The sequence below is a fragment of the Cheilinus undulatus genome, linkage group 6 (assembly GCF_018320785.1).
Source record: "Cheilinus undulatus linkage group 6, ASM1832078v1, whole genome shotgun sequence".
NCBI lineage: Eukaryota > Metazoa > Chordata > Actinopteri > Labriformes > Labridae > Cheilinus > Cheilinus undulatus.
The window spans coordinates 9,451,147-9,475,832 of NC_054870.1; the positions used below are offsets into that span (position 1 = coordinate 9,451,147).

Genomic DNA, 24,686 nt, shown 5'->3' on the forward strand with positions numbered 1-24,686 from the left:
TCAAAGCTGAAGAGCACAGTAGCTGATTTGTGAAAAATGTGAAGAATTACAGATAAGCACATTGTTATTTTATAATGTGAAGATGATAGCTTTAAAATTGCTTGATTAAAGCCACATGTATGTTATAGTTATGGAGAATGTTAAAGCATGACTTTGTGTTTGTATCAAGCAGCAACCTCCGGTCCTGAAAAATGAAGCCAATGCGGAAGTGCAAAAAATTGCTATACCAGTGTCCACTTGAGGCTGGCTGCAGGAACACCGGAAGTCCTGTCTGGACACATGTTAAACAGCCGGTTTTGACACACAAAATAAACTGGTTTACAGCCTGGTTTAAAACACTGAATGTGTCTCATTAGCTAGTGTCTTATGGTGCTCCCACTGTACGGGGGGGTGAATTTTTTTCTACCACGATTGTTTGGATTATATTCAGGATGAAAGCTGATTGGTGCATCTCATTTGATTGACAGATAGCTCGGCAGGCAGAGGCTCCAGCTGTTTCTCAATATGCATACTCCAGCGTACTTCTGGACTTACAGACTTGTGATACGTCATCAATCAAAGCCCAAGTTCTGTTCCAATTCAAAGTCCGCATCGAAACAAGTTCAGTCGAAGTACCCGGATGTGAACTCGCCCAGCCCCTTTTACCAAGTCTGCTGCTGGACGTAACTTGAGCGGACTTTTCACAGTTACAATCCCACAATGCAATTTGCGCCGTCCAGTGGGAAACTCAAACAATGGTGGAGAAGAAGTCACACAACTGTAAGTAACCGTTGCTGCCGCGTAAAAATATGAATAAAATACTTGTTTGTGATAGAATTGTGTTTGAAACCCAGAAATGTTAGATGATTGGATAAAATTCTTCCTTGATAATGTATTAAAATAAATAAGAATAAATGTATGATATATAATGTATAGCATGGCTGTGAATATAAATACACTATCAGTATGAGCTGGAAAGTATTTGTTTCTGTTGTCTCAGGAGCTTAGGGACCCACCAACGGGCAAAGGGGTAGAGGCTGGAGGTGTGACTGCTGCCACCTGGCAGTGGTATTCAGACATGGATGCAGCACTCAATCAGTCCACCCCTGGTTGTTGCATCCAGTCTGACTGCCACTACAGGTGACTCAGTCAGCACACCAGCCTCTACCCCTACTCCAGAGGAAGCCAGGGCCAGGCAGCCAGCAAGAAAGAGGGCCAGGGAGGAGAGTCTGCTGGAGTTTATGAGGGAGCAGGCAGAGAGAGAAGAGGAGAGGGAGAGAGAGAGAGCAGCAGCAGCGAGAGCAGAGAGATATTTAAGTTTGTTTGAAAAACTTGTAAATAAATTATAAATAGATCATTTTTGGCTTTGAACTCAAGCAATTTAAACAATACTGATATTCTTCAATTATTCAGATATTTATGTAGTGTTTAACTGTGTCAGACTGTTTTAGAAAAATAGAATATATAAGCATAGCTGATATCCAAAATTTCCATAATCATTTGGGCTTTTACTGATATATGTATTTATCTAGCTATAGACTGAGTAGGTCAGAGCCAGAGGAAGAAATAGAAGACATTCAAAAATATTTTTCTATAAATATGCTTCATGTAGAAACATGTACAACATTACTCATTAGAAAATACTAAGATGTTTAAGATTTACAGATAAACAACAAATGAACAAGTTAATGATTATGCTTTTAATATCAACAACTGATTAGTATACACAAATTTCTGCACAAACTTTTAATTCTAAGAAACTGATTCAAAACGGATAAAAACTGATTAATTGGAACTATAACAAAACTATTTACATTCTGTCCCATCTAGCCTGAACACAACTCCCAACTACAGGTAATCACGGTGCTCCAGACATGGAGGCAAGTCGTCTGGAGCAGATGTCTGGGCAGCAAGCCTTCTGCAAAGGGCGTTCCCAGACAGCTTCCTCCCTATGGGCTCTGGGAGCTCGAAGTCCTCCTGGTCTTCGCCGTCTTCCTCCATGTGCTCCTCCTCCTCCAGAATGTCCCCTGCTGCCATGCAGATGTTGTGCAGCATGCAGCAGGCTGCAACAACTGTGGGGGCAAACAGGAACTGGATCTCCAGGGCTCGGAGGAAAATTGCCCGCCAGCGGGTCTTGAGAAGACCGAAGCTCCTCTCAATAATATTGCAAGCTCTAGCATGGTACCTGTTGAACCTCGCTTCTACCTGACCTGTTAATTGATATTCATAGAGAAATGTATATTTAAATTCATCACAGTAACAATTTTCATGTGTGTGTTTAATTTTTTTTTTATAAGCAAGAACATGTCCCTACTTTCAACAGGCTGCAGGGTGACAATGGCCACAGGATACTGCAGGCAGGGGTATCCTCCATCGGCCAACAGGAAATACCCAGCTGGTGGATAGAGGGCCTGCTGGTACATGGGCGATCTTCTGAGGACCAGGGCATCGTGAAGGGACCCTGTGTTTCCGATATACACATACCCTGTGAGTCACAAATGCCCTATTTATGTAGCTTCTCTTTTGTGGCTCTCTAGGTGGCCGGATCCTGATGTGGCACCCATCGATGGCACCAGCAGCCCAGCGTAATGCCTCGTGGCCAGCAAGACAGGCAAAGCTGGCCCCCACCTCTGCAATTTCCTCAACTTTGGGAAAATGTACCACCTTCTGCAGGATGGTCATCATTCTGTTGATGGCGCGGTGGACCACCCTGCAGACTGTGGCTAGCGGCATGCTGAATATATCAGTTGTGACCCTGTACAAGGCCCCACAAGCCAGCCAGTAAACAGTCACCAACACCTTCATCATGGCACTTCATCCATGGCTCTTCTCCATGGGCAGCATCTGGAGTAGCATGTTGATGCTGTCCCTGGAGAGCCTGAAGGCTGGTGTTGTGTCCACCCCAGAAAAAAACATGGTGAGGATGGGTACGCTGCGGTTAAGCTGGGCGTACCTCTGCAAGGGCTCTTGGTCCTGGTCATAATGGGGGGGAGAAAAAATGAAATCAAGTACTGTCCTTTTTTTCATATTTATTATTCATGAATTTTAACTTATTTATTATTCCTATAAATCTTATCTATCAACTTATTTATTATTATTATTTAACTTATAAAAATTGACTACTTAATTTTTGTTTTGTGAAATTAATTGTTATATGTACGAATAATTTAAGTCTTCTAAAGAAAAATAAAATTTTCCTCAAATCTGTCAGATTTCAGCTGAACACTTCTTGCTGTGTGTTTAATTTATCCCTGGAAAGTTAATGGTCCACCTGCTTCTGTGTGCTGAGCATAAAAAGATACTATTATGTTTACTGTGACAGCTTTAGTTATAAAATGTTTAATGGCCAGTTTTTGACTGATAACATGTACATCACATGTAGTGGTGGGTGGCCATCACTCTGCCATACAATTTGTGGTGTGATTTATAATGATGTTTCTACACTTTATCAAGCCTTGAAATTACACTGAGTAACTTTAAAAACGCAGATTGTAAAATTTGCTAGAATTGTCATGAGATGTAATCAGATGCTTCAAACAACTTCTCAGACACACAATATACCTTTGTTCTGCATGACTGATTGTACCTTTTCTTAACCACAGACCAATTCATGAGAGTTGTACTCACAAGTGTATAAACTGGGTAGATGAGTGAAATATTGGGATGGGATAAATTGTTGACTAAAAAGGTGTAGGCGCGTACAGCTCTTCAGGAGGAATGGCAGGCGATCCCACAGAGACAGATTAATGGCCTCATAACATCTATGCCTCGGAGAGTGGCCGATTTGGTGCAAGCAAATGGAGGTCATACCAGATATTGAAATTTGGACTTGTAAGAATGGGTGGTACTGTCAACTTTTTATTGCGTGATTGAATAAGCTCTTTCCTTGATTCCTGATTTTTGTGTGTATGTCTCCCACAAGATATGTGCAAATAAGAACAATAACTAAAATTGGAAATATAGTTCATGAATTACAAGTAATATATTCATGAATTTCAATGTGTGTTTTTAAAGTTACTTAGTGTAGTTTTCACTGTTGATATCAGTTTGTTAATCACTGGAATAGAGCTTGTCTAGTAATGTAATGTCAAAGTGCTTTCCCCTTTTAATTTTGTTCTCTATTAAGAGGTGTTTTTCATTCAGATGATGAAAAAAAAATGTAAAAATGTAGTCACATCTTCCTTAATGTGCCATGCCTCATAAAATACAATATCAAATAACAGTATACATTGAGAAATGAGTACAATGCTTGCTGCAAAGATAATTAGTGGATCCAAATCTGAATGAGATGAAATGAACGTACAAAGGCAGCAAAACTGGCCAGAAAGGCGCGTCTCTTCTCCATCCTCCGCTGTATCCTGGCCCCTTCTCTGGCCAGTCTGCCTCCTCAGACGAGGTGCCTCCTCTTGGGCGGCGATGTAGAAGATGCCGACGGCAATGGCAAGCTGGATTCAATTCATTTTTAATTGATGTTTGATTTGTTTGTTGTTTTGTTTAGTTTAGATTACGTTAAGATGAAGCAAGTAAATCTCTCTATTGTTTTCTCCTAAACCAACACTCGATTTTCCCGCCGTTGGTTGGCTATTTATACCCAGAAAGACACAACTAAATTAATGTATAAATTATTATTTTAAAATGAATAAAAAATGAGACAAGACTGTAATTTATATCATATTTTATTTTATTTTTCGTCAACAAATTACCAGCAAGGCAACCGGATGTGACGTGTAGGTACGTAGAAGGGGACGCTAGCAAAGTCTGCTGCTGTTCCAATAGTAGTTGGGTCATTCTGCAGACTCCTGTACCCCTGAAGTCCGAAATCTGGAATGAACTTGCCAAGTCCGAACTTCCGGAGAATGCAAGTTCGAACTTGTGAACTTTGAATTGAGAAACAGCTTGTTTGCTTATCAGCATCCCCACTAATAAAGTCATAGAAGAACAATTTTGTTTATAACTTTTAAGTGCAAGCACTATAATCATCCGAACCCCTGGCTTGTTCAATGTTCAGTCACATTCTTGTACATGATATGCTGTCTGTCATGCCTCTTAATTGTAAATAAAGTTTACCTAAAGAAAAAAAAAACCTGGTCAGTTATTCTCCTGCACATGCTTAGTTGTAGATTGCATGTTTACTATCTCAAAGATCAAAGGCCACAAACCTGTATATACCTCAGTCAGTCGGTTCTGTGTTATATATTGAGAATCCTGAACTTGGAGTTTAGTGTTTGATGAAGCTTTTTCTTCAAGTATATTTCATTCACATTTTTTGATGAATTCAATTTATAAAATTAGAAAAATGAACTCAGAAAACGTCGAGAAAATGACCGAGACCAATGTCGTGGTGAACAAGGAAATGCTGCGCACCATAATCAGCGACTTTCTCAACCAGCTGACGGAGGTGCAATGGACCAATTTACAAAAGGGATCCTTTGATCGTCACACAAAGAATGTGTTGATAGAAATGTGTGTAGAAATTATCAACAGCTTTGCTACGCACATTTTTAAGCTTTCCACTGAGAAATTGAAAGTGGACAGCGATTTGGAAGCAAAAGCCTCCAGACACTCCCCTGGATCTAAGGGATTGCAGACGAGCGTGGCTGTGTCCGAAGAACAGGTACAACAGTGTCTGGGGGACATGGGTGGAGCTATCGCCGAGGCTTTGGCGGTGGCAGTGGGTGTCCCAGGTGACGTCGATTGCCCCGGCACAGAGAAGGTGACAGAGCTCCTGGTCACAGAGGTAACAGAAAAGGTGTCTGAGCTCTCCAAAAGTGGGGAAGGTAGTGACAGCAGTGAAACCGAATGTGTGGTTTTCCCTGCAAAAATCAAGAATTTGGCCAAGCAAATTGGGAAAATCCTCCGAAGATGTGTGGCAAAGATCTCGTCATGCTTTGGTAAATGCAAATCTCTGCAAGACAACTCAGAGCCCACATCAGAAGAGCATACGGAGCAGGAGGAGGAAATTAAATCGTTACAGATTGATCCGGAGGACGACAGCAAAATGTCTCAGACTCCTGTTAGTCCTCTAGACGCTCGGTCAGAGGAATTCAGATCATCTGTTGAAGCTGTCAAGTCGATCCTAGAGGAAGAGGCCGGCAATGTTGCAGTTCAATATAATACGGAGTGTTGCATGACTGCGGAAGAATACAATATGCATTTTGATACATCCTCCAAGGAATCAGAAAAGTTGGCCTTTGCGATTGTTGACATGGTAAACAATGACTTTCAAGAGGATTTGGAATGCCAACCAAAGGGGGAGATCAAATTAGAAGTCGAATCAATAAAATCAATCAAATCATCAACCAAGGCGAGGCTTGAAACAAAAGTGAAAGCTCTCTTTGTTGGCCATTATTTTCAGGAGTCAGTCTTGAACATGGTGGCCAAATTAAAGAGCAAACTCATGTTCAGCCATACAAAAGATAATAAGGAAGATATGGTGCAAGATATGATCACCAGAGTTGAAGATGAAGGTGAAGAGGAGGTTTGCCTGTACGAGAGGATTGCCAGTAGTAGTTTCAGCAGTCAGCACAGCACTGTTGCAAAGGAGCTGATCAACATCCTGTCAGATCACCTGAAGTCATCGGTAGAAAACACTGATGAGTTCACTGATGTAGAAATACAGGTAGAAGCCAAGCCTAAAGTTGATTCTTTTTTGCAGCGGCTGTGGAAGTGGCTAAAAACACGAGGCACAGCGGCATGTAAAAGGGAAGAACAATGTCAGCAGCACAGTGAGGAACATTGGGGAAGTTGTGGCCTCTCTTCCAGTGGATACGGGTTGCGGGGTATCTGAAGTGAAGTTGTTTACACCAGAGGTTGAAGAAGAACAGACTTATATTGGTGCGACTTTGCCTGAGCCAGCAGAAGTTCTGGATGAAGACCAAACCCTGACAGTTAGACCCTTCACACCTGAGGATGATTACTCTCCTGAAGCTGTGGATGAAGACATGGCAGAGGAAAATTTGTATGAAGAAATGGCCCCAATAGTTACACACCTGAGGATACGGGGATCTATGTGATGATGATGATGGATTACCTACTAACATATTAGACTTTGATGAAGATGACGAAGCTTTACCAGAGCATGAGTATGAAAACCGTGACCTCAAAACCTCATCCATCCAAAACTGGGATGTGACGACTTGCGAATTAATCATGCACGAGCTGTTGGGCATGGTTATGAAAGATGTAGCTTCTACTCCATCACATGAGAAGTACCAAGCTCTGGAAAGGACTTTAAGAGAAATGCTTTTCACGGAGGTCAGAGCATCAGGTATCACTATTGAGCTAACATGAAAGAGTGTTATAAAGGTGTGCATGAAGGTGCACAACGATCTGAGCAAGAAATATGGCAGGATGCTCTGGAGGAAGATGCTAAATCAGTCTGAATCCATCAAAAACTTTGTGGTGGAGACTCTGAAAAAACGCCTGGTGCCAAAAGAGGTCAGCGACATCAGGAAGTTCGCCCAACGTGCCATTGATTTCATCAAGGGCTTATTTAGTTAAGTGATCTGACGTTTGAGTGGGTGGGTGAGACAGACCCTTCTTATAGCGGTGATTTTGTGTAGCTGGGTGTCTTGGTGCTCAGAGTTTCAGCTGTCAGGAGGGTCTCCAGGGGTCTGTCATCAACAACTGGTGACAGGCCCCTATAGGATCACACAGGAGTACATGTGAGTTCTCATGTGGACTTCTGGGTGGTTGGGTTTTCCCCGAGTGCTTCGGTTTCCCCACTTAAAAAAACAAATAAAAAATGTAAATATATCTAAAAGCATCATTTTTGTTTTAAAAATTGTTAACAAGTGGTTTTTGTCTGAAGTAAATCAAATTCTTTACTTCATGTCATTGTCCTTTTTCTGTGAAAGCTCCCATGCTTTCTGTGTTATCTGTAAATTGTAAATTGGGGTGTTTAAGTGTTAAAAAAGTAAACCCTCGAGTTTCAGCTGAGGAGTGTCCGTCGGATAGTTGATCCTCAGATTCAGGAGGAGCAATGTGGTTTTCGTTCTGGCCGTGGAACAGTGGACCAACTCTACACCCTTGATAGGGTCCTAGAGGGTGCATGGGAGTTTGCCCAACCAGTCTACATGTGTTTTGTGGATCTGGGGAGGGCATTCGACCGTGTCCCATGGGGAATCCTGTGGAGGGTGCTCTGGGAGTATGGGATGCCAGACCCCCTGATAAGGGCAGTTCGGTTCCTGTACGACTGGTGCCAGAGCTTGATCCGCATTGCCGGAAGCAAGTTGGACTCGTTCCCGGTGCGTGTTGGACTCCGCCAGGGCTGCCCTTTGTCACCGGTTCTGTTCATAACTTTTATGGACAGAATTTCTAGGCGCAGCCAGGGTGTTGAGGGCGTCCGGTTTGGTGGCCTCAGGATTAGGTCTCTGCTTTTTGCAGATGATGTGGTCCTGTTGGCTTCATTAGACCTCTCTCTGGAACGGTTCGCAACCGAGTGTGAAGCAGCTGGGATGAGAATCAGCACCTCCAAATCTGAGACCATGGTCCTCGGTCGGAAAAGGGTGGAATGCCCTCTCCAGGTTGGGAATGAGATCCTGCCCCAAGTGGAGGAGTTCAAGTATTTCGGGGTCTTGTTCATGAGTGAGGGAAGAATGGAGCGGGAGATCGACAGGTGGATCGGTGCAGCATCAGCAGTGATGCGGTCTCTGCATCGGTCTGTCATGGTGAAGAAGGAGCTGAGTCGAAAGTCTTGATTTACCGGTCAATCTACGTTCCCACCCTCACCTACGGTCATGAGCGGTGGGTAGTGACCGAAAGAACGAGATCGCGGATACAGGCAGCTGAAATGAGTTTCCTCCGCAGGGTGTCTGGGCTCTCCCTTAGAGATAGGGTGAGAAGCTCGGTCATCTGGGAGAGACTCGAAGTAGAGCCGCTGCTCCTCTGCGTTGAGAGGAGCCAGATGAGGTGGCTCTGGCATCTAGTCCGGATGCCTCCTGGACGCCTCCCTGGTGAGGTGTTCCGGGCAAGTCCCACTGGGAGGAGGCCCCGGGGAAGACCCAGGACACGTTGGAGAGACTATGTCGTTCCGCTGGCCTGGGAACGCCTCGGGATCCACTGGGAAGAGCTGGATGAAGTGGCCGGGGAGAGGGAAGTCTGGGCTTCCCTGCTTAGGCTGCTGCCCCCACGACCCGATCTCGGATAAGCGGAAGAAGATGGATGGATGGATATATATATGTGTATTTTATGAAAAGGAGGATTTTTGGAAAGCATTATAAAAAAATTGACACTTGAATGTTTGCATAATGTGTATAAAATCTCTGCCACTGCAAAAAATGATGTATTGAACTGGTATTTTGACACATTTCAAGGTAGAGAAATATTGCAACTTCTGTGATTTGAAATTTGCTGTAAGCTATATTGCAATTTAATCAAATTTGTGATTAATTGCACAGCCCTAGCACAAGGTCAAGGTGTAAATCAAGCCCAGCCCGTTACCACTGTACTTTCAATTTCAGGCAATCCCAAATAACCACTATATAAGAAAAAAGTATTTGGCAAAGCCTGTAAATTATTGAATCCTGGTGTTTCAATCAGACCTGTTGCCACAGGTGTAAAATATCAAGCACCTAGCCATTTGAGATGCTAAATGGGTTGTTCTGAGGAGCTCAGTGACTTCAAGCTTGGTACTGTGATGGATGCCACCTTTACAAGAAGACAGTTTGTGAAATTTCATCCCTGCTTGATATTCCACAGTCAACTGAAAGTGATATTATGAGAAAGTCCAAGTGTTTAGGAATAACGGCCATGAAGCAGAAGGCCACGTAAAATCACAGAGAGGGGCTGATGACTGCTGAGGTGCATGGTGGCATTGGATGCTGTGTTGTAAAGTTCACAGACACTTCAATGTGGAAACACGTTCTGTGTGATGAGTCACACTTCTCTGTGTCGCAGTCAGATCGGCGATTCTGGGTTTGGGTGATGCTGAGAGATCATTACCTGCCAACTGGGACGTTTAGTGGAGGTGGGAAAAGGGTATGGGGCTGTTTTTCTGGGTCCAGGCTAGGCCCCTTATCTCCAGTGAAGGCCAATGTTAATGCTTCAGCATACCAAGACATTTTGGACAATGCTATGCTTTCCAACTTTGTGGCAACAGTTTGGGGAAGGTCCTTTTCTATTTCAACATGACTGTGCCCCAGCACACAAAGCAAGGAGGATGAAGACATGGTACGATGAGTTTGGAGTGGAAGAACTGGACTTGCTCATACAGAGTCCTGACCTCAATCCCACCAAGCACCTTTGGAATGATTTGGAACGGAGATTGCAAGTCAGGCCTTCTCATTCAGCATCAGTGCCTGACCTCATAGATGCTCTACAGAATGAATGGGCACAAATTCCAACAGAAACACTCCAAAATCTTGTGGAAAGTCTTCTTCTCTAAAAGATTGGAAGCTGTTACAGCTATGAAAGGAAACTTGGCATCATTGTGCAATAATGTAACAAATTGGCCCAAGTTTCAAGCTTGAGATAATCAACTATATGTGTGAAAATGCCCTGAGAGATAGAGGACAACCCTGTTTTATGACTTATAGATGGACTACCATGACAGGCTGATAAAGAGAAATAGCAGCCACACTTTGTATCAGATTGAAGCGCTGTCTTGACATCGTGTTGGTAATGATGATTGGTCTGGTACCTGTGTGTAGTCTGTCATGTCTGTTGGGGAAGCCACAGCATGAATTTATGGCTCTGTGATCACCTAATCTGACATAGTAGCCATCATAAAAAAGACCTGGTAGTCTGACTACCAACCATTCAATAATGTCTTTATAAAAGAGGTCAGAGAAGATAGCTTTGTACCTCCTGAGGAAATATTAAATGGAGAACAGTTAAGAAGATCTTGAACAAGCCTGAGGAAGAAAATAATAGTTTCATACATCATCATCACAGCTCTTTTTGCTGTAATTCATCCTGTAAAATGTTACTTTCACAATCAGCAAAGTTAAGTTGTGCTCATGAGTAAATGCCTGGAGGTATTCATTGATCCTGGGAGAGGTGCTCTCTATAAAATCAAGAGTCTACGAGGACAAGATGAGGCTGAGACAGTCAGGATCTGAGAGAGGAAAGTTTGTCGGCTGGAACGAGAAAGAGGAGCTGAAATAATCAGGCCGAGATGACAAACGAGCGCGGGGAGGCCGGGAGAAAACAGAGGAGAGGGAGGTAGAGGGACGGAGGAGAGAAACAGGAGCTCACTCTGAAAACTTTCTCTGTCCTACAAAAAGTCCATGATCGAGGTGAGCCGTCTGAGCAGAGCGCATGACTCAATCACAAGACCACCACTCGCTCCTCGGAGGATTCCTGCAGCAGAAACACGAGCCAGAGCTTCAACAAGTCGCCTCAGGACTCAACACGTCCTCCGACCTGCTTTCACAAGGTGCACTCCACCTGTCCTACAAAAAGTTCTCCTTTAAGAGGAGTGAGGGGGGAAGTTTTAAAGCTGTAGGTGCAGGACAAAACAATCTGGGTTAAACAGCTGTAGAAGACATTTTATTTAAAAATTATCATTGATTTTTATAAGGATGATTAGGTTCAGGCTAATAGTTCCATAGTCTGCACAGAGACTGGCCAAAATACATTTACCCTGTTGTTTTTTCACATTATTTTTGGGCTGTTTTTCCTTCATTTAGATAGGACAGCTGAAGGAAGACAGGAAACAGAGAGAGAGTGGGGAGAGACATACACGAAACAGTGCCAACAACACTGCACACGAGGGGGGATAAAGGGGAAAGCATTCTGGGGCTCAGCCAAACTGGGGGCACATGGAGGTTAGTAAAATCATAGTCTATTGTAAAGTTAAGCTTTGATAACCATATATGCTGTGTATATATACTTGAATCAAAGCAAGATTTTAATTTATTCATGCTATAGTGTATAGCCTTCTTCAAAATGTAAACCCCTTTTCCTCAACCAGTAAACTGGCAAAAATGGGTTAACAGAGGAAGGAAATAGTAAGAAAGTGGCAAAAAATAATTTAAAGAAGTAAAAAGGGCATAAAAATAGTTACTAAAATGGGCAAGAATGGGCAAAGAAGTGTTAAAAATGGGCTAACAGAGGCAAAAATAGGCAGAGAGTTTGTAAAATGGGTGAAAAGAGGCAAAAACAGATTTAAAAAAAGTGGCAAAATGTGGTTAAGAGTGGCAAAAATGGCCATGAAAATTGTGAAATGCAGTTAAAATGGGAAAAACAGGTTTGATGTGGCAAAAATGGGTAAAAAGAAACGAATTAGGCAGAAAGTGGTGAAAATTGATGGAAAGTGGCAGAATTGGGCATAAAAATAGTGAAATGTGGTTGAATAACCAAACATGGACATATAAAGTGATGAAAAGTGGTTACTAGTGGCAAAAAATGACCAATGCTGTTAATTTAGGCCAGCTGTGGCATGAACCTTACTTTGGTTAGGGTTAGGGTGGTCTAATAAATTTGTTAAGCACTGTGTATTACAGTAATGTCGAACAGCATCGCGAAAACGGCAGCAACAAGAGACCGATGCCATTATGGCGGAAGAGATTAGCGTAGATGCTGCTAAAGTGCCAGTGTTATCAGGACTGGACAACAGCAGTGAGTTGTTTTCAAAAATGACGAAAGTCGTGTACTGACATGTCTACAGACGCCATGGTTCATGTTATTCCTCGGTAGCTGCGCATGCACAAATCGGTTACAGCTACATCACGTGTTTTGTTGCTCTGATTGGCCCATAAAGATGTGACAGACAGAATGTTCATCCTATCACACTCCAAGTTTTTTTTCAAAGGCTCTGCCCTTAAAAAAAAAAAACTTTGCCCCTCGTGTTGTCTAAGCTGGTATGATAAGGCGGTCTGTTCAGTGGGGCTGTGTTGTCTGGACTGACATGGTCACTGTATGCGTTCAGTTTCTGTTGTGTAAACTGACCTGAATGGGTAAAATTTCTGTTGAAGTTCAAATAAATAAAAATCAATAGCAATAAAAAAATTTGGCTTAATTTGTAAATCTGAATTTTTTCCTCCCATATCTTGATTATATTAAATTTTATTACAAAACAAACTAAAAACGAGCAGCACTTTAATTCATAAATGTGATCTAACAAAGGCAAAAGGCAACTATTAAACATAAATGCTTTTTATATTGCTTGTAATTGGGATGAAGTAAACATCTGTTGAGTATTTTAACTAAAAATTGTTTGATTGTGTTGAATTAAAAACCGGGTCCACCAGACACACAATGACATACAGCAATACACACACACACACTTACAATATTTATACAAACATGCAACCCACACACACACACAAACAAATGTAGCCATTCAACACCCTCAAATCTGAAACAACAAATTATTATAAGTTCCTGCCTGTCTCTGTCTTTGTATTGTCTTGTTGCAATTGTTTGTATTGTTTGAATTGTTTTGTCCCCCATTTGTCTTGTTATGTCTTACATTACGGAATTTTATTTAAAACAAAAGGGGGGATTTAACATGGCCAAAATAGTCATAAAATATGGGAAAATAAAGGGGTTAAGAGTGCCAAAGTGTGTTTAAAGTGGCCAAAATGGGCATAAAACTTGTGAAATGCTATTAATTGGCAAAACTGTGCATTAAAAGTGGTAAAAGGTGGTGGTGACAAAAGAGTTGGGAGGCAACAATAGGCGGAAAGTTTGGAAAATGGATTAAAAATGGCAAGAAAAGGCGGTAAAATAGGATTAAAAAGTGGCAGAAATGGGTCAAAAGAGGCTACAATGCATTAATAGGCAAAAATCAGGCAGAATGTGGCTAAAATGTATATAAGGTACAGAAATCAGCACAAAAACTGTGAAATGTGGTTAAAACTGGCAAAAAAATGGGCATATAAAGTGGTGAGAAGGAGTTTATAGTGGCATAAAATGGGAAAAAATGCAGGAAAAGGGGTATTTAGTATAATAAGATGTATTTAATAAAGCAAAAATGGGCAGAAAAGATGCTGAAATAGGATTGAAAAGTGGTAAAATGAGGTTAATAGTGCCAAAATGTGTGTAAAGTGGCAAAATGGGTTAAAAGAGGCAAAAAAAGAAAAAAAAAATAGGCAGAAAGCTAAAAAAACGGGCTGAAAAATTGCCCAAAATTGATGAGAAGTGGGATCAAGATTAGCACCAATGCTGCTGATCCAACAACATACACTGATACTACAAATCAACTACGACTGGGGAGGGCCTATTCTTTAGCGGCCCAGCCAAATCTGTGGCCAGGCCTGGGCACCGAACTGAGAACCAATCCTACAACCACCATAGCTATTGACCCTTGAGGAAGGCTTGAAAACAAGCCCTGACTTTACATGTTAATCACATTTTAATTGGTGGATAGGGAGTTTTGTATTTTTATAAATGTCTGTTGTTTTTGTGTCTTTGTAGCTTTGCAGAATCTGCTGCAGCCTGTTGAGGTTGTGCTCTGTAACATTCCTTTTGGTCCTCTAAGGCCTTAAATCATCATTAAAGTGTATCCAAAACAAGCTTTTGTCTCTGATTTTGACTCCTAAATGAAGGCTTCTTACTAATGGCTGTTTGTTTAGTGGTCTGACATGAGAAATTGGTGGCACTAATGAGATTTTAGTAGATTAGAAAATGGTGCCATTGAGTTTTCATGCTATTTTGATGTCTTTGAGAATCCTAGCACCACAAACTACCTAAATTAGAAATCAGAAAATGCCTCCATCTTTATATTCTGATCATCAAATGTCTGTTTTTAATGAGCAATCCATTTCTTTTTGCACGGTCTATTGCAGCAATGCTGAGCATGTCTTTGCTCTAAAATGCACATATGTGAGCTCTCTGCGTTTCAAGAAGTCCAGATAAATACAGCTGAGCTTAACAGCAGACTTCAGGAATGATCTTTGGTTTCATGAGGATGATTTAAGACTGAGCCCCCTCACAGGACTCGCTTTGACTGCTGACTCGGGGTGTAGAGGCTAATTTGTCTCATAAGGCCTCGTTCCATCCAAGCCTGAGATCAATATTCCTAATGGAGGCTGAACAAGGCACATCCATCCTCTGCTCCCTTCCACCCGCTCGCTCTCTGACTCTGATGGAGGGATGATCAGTGACTCACCCTGTTTTGGTTCTCAAGCCTCTAAAATCCTCTGAGTCCATCCTGGGGGAGAGCGTTTGAAAGTATGACGAGTCTCTGCGATAGTCCCCACAGACTCTGATTGGTCATGATTCATTGCTTTTGTCTTGAGACCCTGGAGGAAGGACCACTGATGTTTGAGAGAGATCTGTTGTGATGTCAGGCTTCAGGCTGAACATCAGCTTCATGACCAGCTCCACTCTCCACAGAGCAGGAGATCAAATTCTGCAGGTTCTCCTCTGAGTCTGGGAGGGGCCGGAGAGCACGCTGAGGTTTCAAACATACGCAAGGGAAAGAAGAAGTCAGCATCTTCTCATGTGTCACAAATCCTTACAAGGCTTTGTATGGATTTACTGTGTGCAACAGATGATAGTTAATTTTGTCCTCCTTCAGGGTAATCCATTCAGCGCTCCCTCACTCCTACACACCGTTTCTGTGCAGCAGCCGAGGAACGCTTGCTGCAATTACTGCGGGCTGCAAAAACTTGACATCTGACCAGCTTAAGGCAGCCTTTAGTGAGCGAGTGGGATTCAGTGTGGGCTTTTAGGACGTTCCTTCTTAATGAATTTTTCTCTGACGGAGACGCTCAAAAGCAGAATTCAGGAAGTCTCAATGAAAGCGGCTGCAGACAGGCTGTGTGGAGGTAAGAGCTGCAGGGAAACCTTACAAATCCTCTTAGTCTGCTCCGGTCGTTCTTGACAAAACAAATCAATGCTGAATACTTCCTCTACTCTGTCTAACACCCCCGATGCAGGAGTCTTTACTTCCTCTGACATCTGTTTGCTGTGTTTTCCTGCTTTCTGTCTCACTCTCACTGCTTCCTCTTCTTCTGCATTAGTAAAAACCATCCTTTGAAGCTCAAACAAAGCTGCTCTTTCTCACAATGAGCATTTACTTTTGTTTTTCTTTGGTTTGTTTGTTTGTTTTAGAGAATAGGCACCAAGAGCTCCTCGTTCCAAAGTATTATGCAAATTGGATTTTAGTGTGTTAAACATTCAAATTTTTGTTTTTCAATTAAACTCATGGATAGTATTGTGTCTCAGGGCTCTCTGTCAATCTCAGACACCTGTGATAATTATTTTGCAAGATGAGCCCAATTAAAGAAAAACTACGTAAGAAGGACGTTCCACATTATTAAGCAGGTTTCAGCAATATGGGAAAGAAAAAGGATCTCTCAAAAAGCCTCAAATAGTGTAATGCCTTGGACAAGGAATGAAAACATTAGATTTTTCATGAAAAATTAAGTGTGATCATTGTACTGTGAAGAAATTTGTGGTTGATTCAGAGCATAGACGGGTTCATGCAGATAAAGGCATAATGAGGAAGGTTTCTGACGGACAAATACATCAGATTAAGAGAGCAGATGCTAAAATACCACTGCAAAACAGCAAACAGGAATTTGAGGCTGTTGGTGCCTCTGGAGTCCCACCAACCTCAAGGTGTAGGATCCTCCAGAGGCTTGCAGTCGTGTATAAACCTACTATTCAGCCCCCCCTAACCAATGCTCACAAGCAGAAACTGTTGCTGTGGGCCCAGAAATACATGAAGACTCATTCACAAACAGTCTTGTTGACTTATCGGAAAAGGTCAGGACTCTGTATGAGTCCACTCCAAACTCATCGAACCATGTCGTCATCCTCCTTGCTTTGTGTGCTGGGGCACAGTCATGTTGGCATAAAAAAGGACCTTCCCCTAGGCTGAAGGTGGAGGATGGTCTGCAGTTATGCAATCCTGCAACAACTGTACAGATGAAAACTTGTAGCTCCACTAATAAGAGGGTAGAGCATAATAATCAGGTAGTATCGGCAATAGATTCGTTAGTGAAACCAAATAACTGATTACCTGGGAAAGTCGAATGTCAAATGAACATTTGCAGACCAAAATATAAAAAAAATATGAATGTTAGAAACGTTTAAAGATTAGACATAAATGTTTGAAAATATGTTTTTTGGTTTTTTTTTTCAATCTGAGTCTTTATGTGGGTGGTGTCCACCGAAGGAATAATTTTCTCTCAGGGGAGGCTCACTCTCCCGCACTTTGAAAACCCCTGGATTAGATTAAGTTATAAATTTATTAGACGATGGAATATACTTTAATAAAGCACTTTTGAAATAAGTTGTAATTTTACAAGAAAAAGTTGTACTTTTGTAAGAGAGAAGCTGTTATAATATTGAAGTCATAATTATGTGTAAAAAAAGGTTTGATATCACCTGTAGAATGAAGTTGTACTGTTGGGAGAACCAGGTTTTATCACTAGAATGAAGCTGTAAGTCCCTATAATATTACCAGAATGAAAATGCCTTTCTATGAGGAAAAAGTCTTACTATTTTAAGAATTAAGTTCTACTTTTCTGTGATAAAACTTGTAATACTAAGAGTATGAAGCTGTGATTTCAAGAGGCAAAGGTCACGTTATTTTGTGTAAATATTTCAAGGCTAAAGCTGTAGTATTAAAAGTTCTTTCTTTATTTGATCTTATAGAGCCTGCTCTTTGGATTGTCCCCGTTGAATAAAATACAGGTTAATCATAGCCTAAATCTGACTATATTCTCTTATGACTTTATTTTTATTTTCTTTTTCTTTGGTTCTAATTCTCTGTCCTACTTTGACTTCCTCCTGGAGCTGCATCAATAAAAACACTCTTATGAAGCTCCATCACTGACAGCATTTCTCGTGACTTGCATTTTTTTTTCTTGTTTTAAAGAAAAACAAAAGTTCCCCCAGCTTGTCTATCAACCATCCATTAAGGAAGTCACGCAGCAGCGAGTGTAACGCTCTGTTTCAGGAGCCTATAGAAGCTGCAGCAGTCTGATCCACAGAGACTCGGTTAAACAGCAAACCCACGCACTGAACCAATTATCATCCTGCTTGTTTTACAGTGAGGGAGAGGAGGAGAGGATGAAGAACGGCTCTCATAAGTCCTGTCTCATTACATGCCCGGCTGAGACGCCGTCCCAGGCTGCAGCTAAATGAGGCAGACACTTTATGAGGTGCACACCGTCACGCTCACAGAGAGTCGGAGCAAACTGGGGCACAAACAACAAACTCTCCATCCAGTCTGGCTTTAAATTGATTTCCTTTATGTGCCCAACTTTAGTGAAGCCATTTATCAGCGGGGGAGAATTTGGTCACTTTCTGACTGCAGGTCTGCACAGTGAGGACACCAGATTCGGTTTTCTGGATCAAAGTTACTCCCTCCCTCTCTCTCTCTCTCTCTCTGGGGGTTTATGGAAGCAGTCTGGTGATGCTAACATTAGAAACATCAACCCAGCTGCCCAAACTCGGGGTCTGCACGTGCTGCACCAAATATAAACAGCTGCATTCAGACACAGGTGACACAAAAATGACAACAAACTCTAACACGCTCTTTTTTTCAACCATTAAAACACCTGTTTTTCCCATCATCGTCTTATTTGAACTTATGGTGTCATCACACACTCCTAAAAACTTCCTGAAATGTTCACACTAACCCTCTGAGTCCTCAGCTATCTTTTGACCGCGCCTGGACTTTTTGTCTTAAAAAACATGTAAAACACAAACCCTGTGGTGCACAATCGAGCTCTAAGCATCCTTTTCTTCACAACAACCTGGGCTTTAAGAACATGTTTGCTGCAGTAACGTCACTTGAATTGAAATTAATACTCAAACATTTTTATGAGACACCGTAAACTGCGTATGATGACTAAAACTTTTCTGCAAAAACTTGTTCTCCCATCTCTTTGGGTCAAAAAAGTGAACAAAAATGAGTGATTTATGTTAAAAAAAATGTAAAACTGATACAATAACCAACAATTTTCTACTCCTGATGGCTGATAACCGATAAGGTCCAATAATTTTTTTCAGTTGTTTATTTTAAGACGTTTTTTTCATGTATTTATGCGTATATGGGGTTTAGAGGGGTTACTGTGTAGGCTTCTCCTTCTCTGGGGCTTAATGGTGGGCCACATACCGTGATGCCACCTACTGTTTCACAATGTGTAGTCCCATGAGGGATTCAACAAACGCCTTTATTATTGGTGGACTTTATCTGTAAATATTACCGGAACAAAAAAAATCTATTAAACATTTGCAATAGTGGCTGAAAATGTATCAGTATCAGTGATTACCGTGCATTCCTAAAAATAATCATTTCATAACAAAAAGTCTTCAAAATATTCACATATTTACAAAATAAGTCCTTGACCGAATTTGAGCCAAAGCAGTTCCTGTCTGCAGAGACACAGAGGGCCACATCACAGCCTCTCTGTCTCTCCATTATGAGCTGTCTAGGCTGTCTCCATGTACTCTGCCTGCTGTGCTTACATGTGCATGTCGACAAGTGCCTGTATAATGTGATATTTGAACACCTGGCAGTAATACCGACAGTATTAAAAAATAAAGTGTAAAATAAGTGTTACAGTAAAGTGCAAGTATTAAGAGCATTCGGGAATTCAAGAATGGCAAGGTTAAACTTTTTGCCATTGCATGATGGAAAGTGTAAGCACTCAACTGCAATAATAAAGAACTTTTTGCATGTGTAATTATCACCAGAGGTTTTGAATAACTCGGTATTCTATTCTTTGAGATTTGCCTGCTGACCTTGCTTGAACATTTCAACATTTTGTCATGCTAAAACTTCTCATTTAACTTGATTTTAACAAGGCTAAAGATAAAAGAGGCTGAGGAAAATGGTCCAAACCAGGAGGGAGAGGTAGGGGTTGTACATGGTATTTAAAAGGATTGAAATGCCTAACCTAAAAACTTACAATGTGGTACAGCTGAGTGCTTTCATATTAACTTATGCATCAACAGATGTCTGGTTTTCTTGACTGATCCTGTTTAGTTGATTTTGTAAGGCTGTGAAAGAGTCAAATGTGGAAATTTGAAGTAATTTCAAAAAGAAACTGAGAGGAAATTGCTGAGAATGTGATGGTTCAAACTCAGCCGGCTGATATGATGTCTATCAGCTCCCAGAGAGACAGACAGACCATCTCTGAATATTTCTGTGAAGCCAACATGAAAGAAGAGGGAGGAGGTGTGAAACTTCCATTCCCACGTAGCTGATATGAAAGAGTTTTTTCTCACTAATGGGCATTTGATTGGATGCAAAGTATGAAAGAGAGAGAGAGAGAGCAGCACATAGAAAACTAGAACACAGAAGGCTTTGGCAGCCATACACTCCTGCAGGGAATTAAACTCTAAAAAAAATACACAGGCGACGACTGTACGCTCATTAAAATGCCCTCAGTTTGTTCCACAAGAGGAGCTTCTCCTGCAGGCGAAAATATCTGCATATTAAATCATTCACAACCTGGTGACGGGAGGAGCCCAGGACACGACTCCATGACTGCACAACATCCATCCGTCATGAGATCCGTGACAAACACAAGAGTCTGCTGGCACGTGCAGCATCTTTTTGAGGAGTAAAGTGGTGTGTGTAATATGCCGTGAACGCCGTGCCAGGGCCCCAATTACATTTAGAAACACGTCCCGCTCGGAGATGAGCGTTGAATAATGAACGCAGCCTCAGCTCACCCACATATATCAGACTCAGGGGAAGAGTGAGGTCATTTAAACCGCAGTAATTATCAAATGTGTGCTTCTCACAATCACAGCCAAAATTAATATCCCAAAATATCCTCCGATGTTTAACTGGTGCAGACTTCTTTGTGGAGGAAGATTTCAAGATTTAACAAAACTTTTCTGCACTTAAGCTCCAAATGCATTCAAGTAAAGTGCATGCAACACAATATTCACACAGAGAACATCTATTTTAGTGCATCAGACTCCAAAGTGAGCATGCTCTCTGCAGAACAAACACAAACTGCACGGACACACAAAGCAGGCAGGCGGCACACGCAGAGCAGACCACATGTAAAGTGTAAAAACAGGATAGTCACCAGAGATTTACTAAAAAAACATGTTCAATTTCCTGAAGGATCTCAAGCTCTCTAAAGACGTTTCGGACCTCATCTCTCTCTATGCACTGCTGCTTGTTCATGTACTTCATGGCGTACATCTTCTCCGTGTCTCGCTTCTGCACGATGCATACCTACGGAAAACAACAGAGAGAAAGAGAGGGAGAGAAAATACACAGATTTAGTCTAGGATGGAATTCACAACACCAGAAAATGAAACTTTACTGTACAAATCAAGTGATTGAAACTGCAGGTATCTAAAAACTGGCCATGTATTTCTGCAGTTTATGGATGTAAGAGCTTTTGAGTTAAAATATGACTGAAGATCTGAAGCTTTGGTTCTTTTCTAAACAATCAAAATACCACAGAAATGTTTTAAAACACACAACAAAGTCATAAGAGTATCCAAAAGTGGAGAAACATGCTGCACACAGGACTATGACTCTATAAAATTACATTAAGTCTTGCTTAAAGGGATACTTCAACATTTTGGCAAATTCGCCCATTGCCATAATTCCTATAGTCTTAGTAATAGGTTAGTTTCCTTCAGTTGTCGGTGCAAGCTATTTTAAGATCGGCGCTGCCGAGTTCGGACCTGCTGTGCCAACTCAATGTAAGCAGACGGTATTCTGGCTTTCCCTCATCAAACTCATCAAATACACAATCCAACAACTCAAAAAAGCTCTCATGGACAAGTTGTGACCTGCACATTCACCACGCTATGAAATAATCATGGAACATTACAAGACAGAGATGTTTTAAAGCTAAATGCAAAGCCGGAACTACACTCCAGACATGGCTGCTGCACTGTGTCACTTCGCCCAGTGGTTTACTCAAGAAATAGTTCCAAGTATTTGCTTCATGCGTCGTAATGTAACATAATTATACGTTATTATTTGAACTAGACATGTATGAGATATCCCTTTTTAGTTTTGTACTTTGTTATTTCTATCAGTATCACCAGAGAGCACAGTAAGTCTTTTTAAAACGTATCATATTGTGAGGGATTAAAATATAGAAAACTTCACAGCATTACTTTGTAAAACAAATCTCATTTTAATCAATAAGATGAAAATTGGGGCTATGTCCAAAACCACTCACTCATTCCCTACTCCCTATCCACTCTATAGTGAGCAGCATACAGTGGACTAAATAGTAGACTCAACTGCAAACACAAAAATGATTTCGGACACTACTCCGGCCGCGGGCGATGACATCAACGCCGTCTTACTATTAAAACGTTTAGCAGCAATGGCTGGTAAATTTCCTTGACAACGGCTGAGGATTGAAATTAACAGTAGAAATTCAATGAAAACTGATAAAAATGTAACGAATTTTCACAAAAAAATAAATATACTAACAGATAAAAAAGTTGTCTCTTTAGTGACAAAACAATATATATTTTTAGTGTGTATTATCACTTATTTTTGCATAAAGATGATGGTCTCATGTTTTGTAATCATCATAGGGAGAAAAAGTTACTCTGTTTTGAATCCTTAATATTTTTTTACAGATTTGGAAAAACCAACAAACAAAAAAAGCATTTTAAAAAGTTTTAATATATGTTCCTGTGCTCCCCTCGTTCGGCCGTCATGTTTGAGAGCAGCAACCGCAATGCATTACGGTAAATATTGCTGGGCTGGTGACCATCGGTTGTTCATTACTTTTCACAATGCATTGTGGGATAGAATGAGTGCACTATATAGTGAATAACAAAGCTCACTCAGTATTCGGACACCACTACAAAATGGCGTGTTCACTATATAGTGCACTATATAGTGAATAGGGAGTGATTTCGAACACAGCCTTAGTATGCTTAAATAAACTCCAATTTTTTTGCAGACTTTCAGAGAAACAGACTCACATCACTGCTGCAAAGTTTCAGCTCCATATACGCCCTCACTCTGCTAGTACATGAAATAAGTTGTCAAACAGCCCACGGCGTCTCTCATGTACTGATTAATGCCATCATCAGGACTGATTTCTACCCAAACCCTGAGAAACTCTAATGAACTTCATTTTAAACTCACAAGTTAGAGTCAGAAACCACTTCCTAACAAATCTGCTCATTATTTATGTATGAGTTTGGATATTTTGTCAGGAAGTGTGAATAAAGGCCAGCAACAGGACGAGACACCAGAGAGGTCAGAGTCATTACCGTGACATTAGAGTCAGAGTCAGTCATTAAACAGATCATGTGACTGCTGAGGATCCTGAAATTCTAATATTGATTCTTTTTCCTTGTAAATGTTGTTTTGCGCTGTATGGACTTACAAAGATTTAAATCTTTCTGAAACATTTTGGGGTCTTAATGACCAAAAAGTATACATACATTTAAGTTTTTCTGTTTTAGTCTGAAGGAGGGACACAGGTTGGAACATCTGCAACAAAACCCAAAGTGTGTCCCCTAAAAGTTGTTCTGTTTTTGACACTGACAGGTTCCATTTGATCTTAATCTGACTCTTTTAGGCCAAAGAACACCTTTTCTTCATTTCGTAAAGTTTGCACTCTTACGATGGTACTCTGTCGTTATGCCTACATTAACAGCTCAGACAGTGACATCTATCTCCCTTACATGGAGTCAGGACTAATGGTTAGAGGGAGCTCAAACCGTGTCCAAAAATGTGAGCCCTGTCCTACCTAAGCCCATGGACATCCTCTTCAAGCCCAACCTGTCCCACCCCATTTATGAGTCAAAGCCTGATTTAAACCTGATTTTCTTAACAAGTCTGCTGTCAAGTTTCAACTCATATTCTGAGTTGTTGACAGAAATCTGTTCAGATGAGGTCTTAATGAGATCAACAGTGTGTATTACAGACATGACCTATTTGTTGTTAAGAGTGCTGAAGATGGCAAATGGATGCAAGGGCATGACTGCAGAGCTTTTCAGAGATCATCAGTCTGTTATCAGATGGAGGTCTGCACTCCTTTTCACTATAGAGATGTTCCGATACCACTTTCCATCCCAGATACTGATTCTGATACCAGAGCATTGGGTACTGGCTAATACCTAGTACTGATATGATACTGGTGCAAACTTTCTGGACTGACTGTACTGTGGTCAACTGGCACATTGTTTTAGCCCTACAGTGAACTCAGATCATGGCGCAACAAAGAGAATCAGTAAGTTCAGCTTACTGCTTAAGTTGTTTTTCTTCCTGATTATTCTGAGTTTTACAGCTAAATAACAAAATTATAATGACAGAGGGTCACATCACAGGCTGTCTATCTTTCTCTACATTTTGTTCTATTCAGGCTGTCCTTATAATGATCTGCATGTTTAAGCATGCACAGTTTGACACAACACAGATCACAATATATTCATCACTAACTAAATGCTTGTGGGTATCTATTGTAACAACCCAGATTCATATTTTGTCTTATCAGTGTATTGCCTTTAACATAGCTAAGATGCTTTTCAGCTGAAATAAAGGTGTTAAATGCTTATTCCCTACTGATTTCTGTCACTCATCCTGTCTACAACTCAGCAGCTGAAATGACAGACTCACACTGCCAGTGATGTCACATGCATACCCTCTACAGTCCACCCACCAAGTGGGGGTACAGGTATCCCAGACATATTCCACATCCCACATGTTTTAGGCTTTAGCGTACCAAACCACCTGGTGGATACGGGGCTTGAGAAAGCATGTCTGAGACATATTTGAACCTCTGACTTAAACATAAAAAGGCTGAAGGAAGTAACATCCCAACAATGTGAGCACAGAGCTGAGGACA

The 24,686-nt window shown here is 41.2% G+C and overlaps 1 protein-coding gene across 2 annotated transcripts in view; it reads right to left on the minus strand.

Moving 5' to 3' along the window:
- The window catches only part of LOC121510899 (serine/threonine-protein kinase 32C-like), a 198,051-nt gene that overhangs the window by 64,380 nt on the left and 108,985 nt on the right, over nt 1–24,686 (minus strand). For both annotated transcript variants that reach the window (XM_041789241.1, XM_041789242.1), the window contains exon 3: nt 20,931–21,082. In XM_041789241.1, the coding sequence (XP_041645175.1) occupies nt 20,931–21,082 (152 nt within the window). The remainder of the gene's footprint in view (nt 1–20,930; nt 21,083–24,686) is intronic.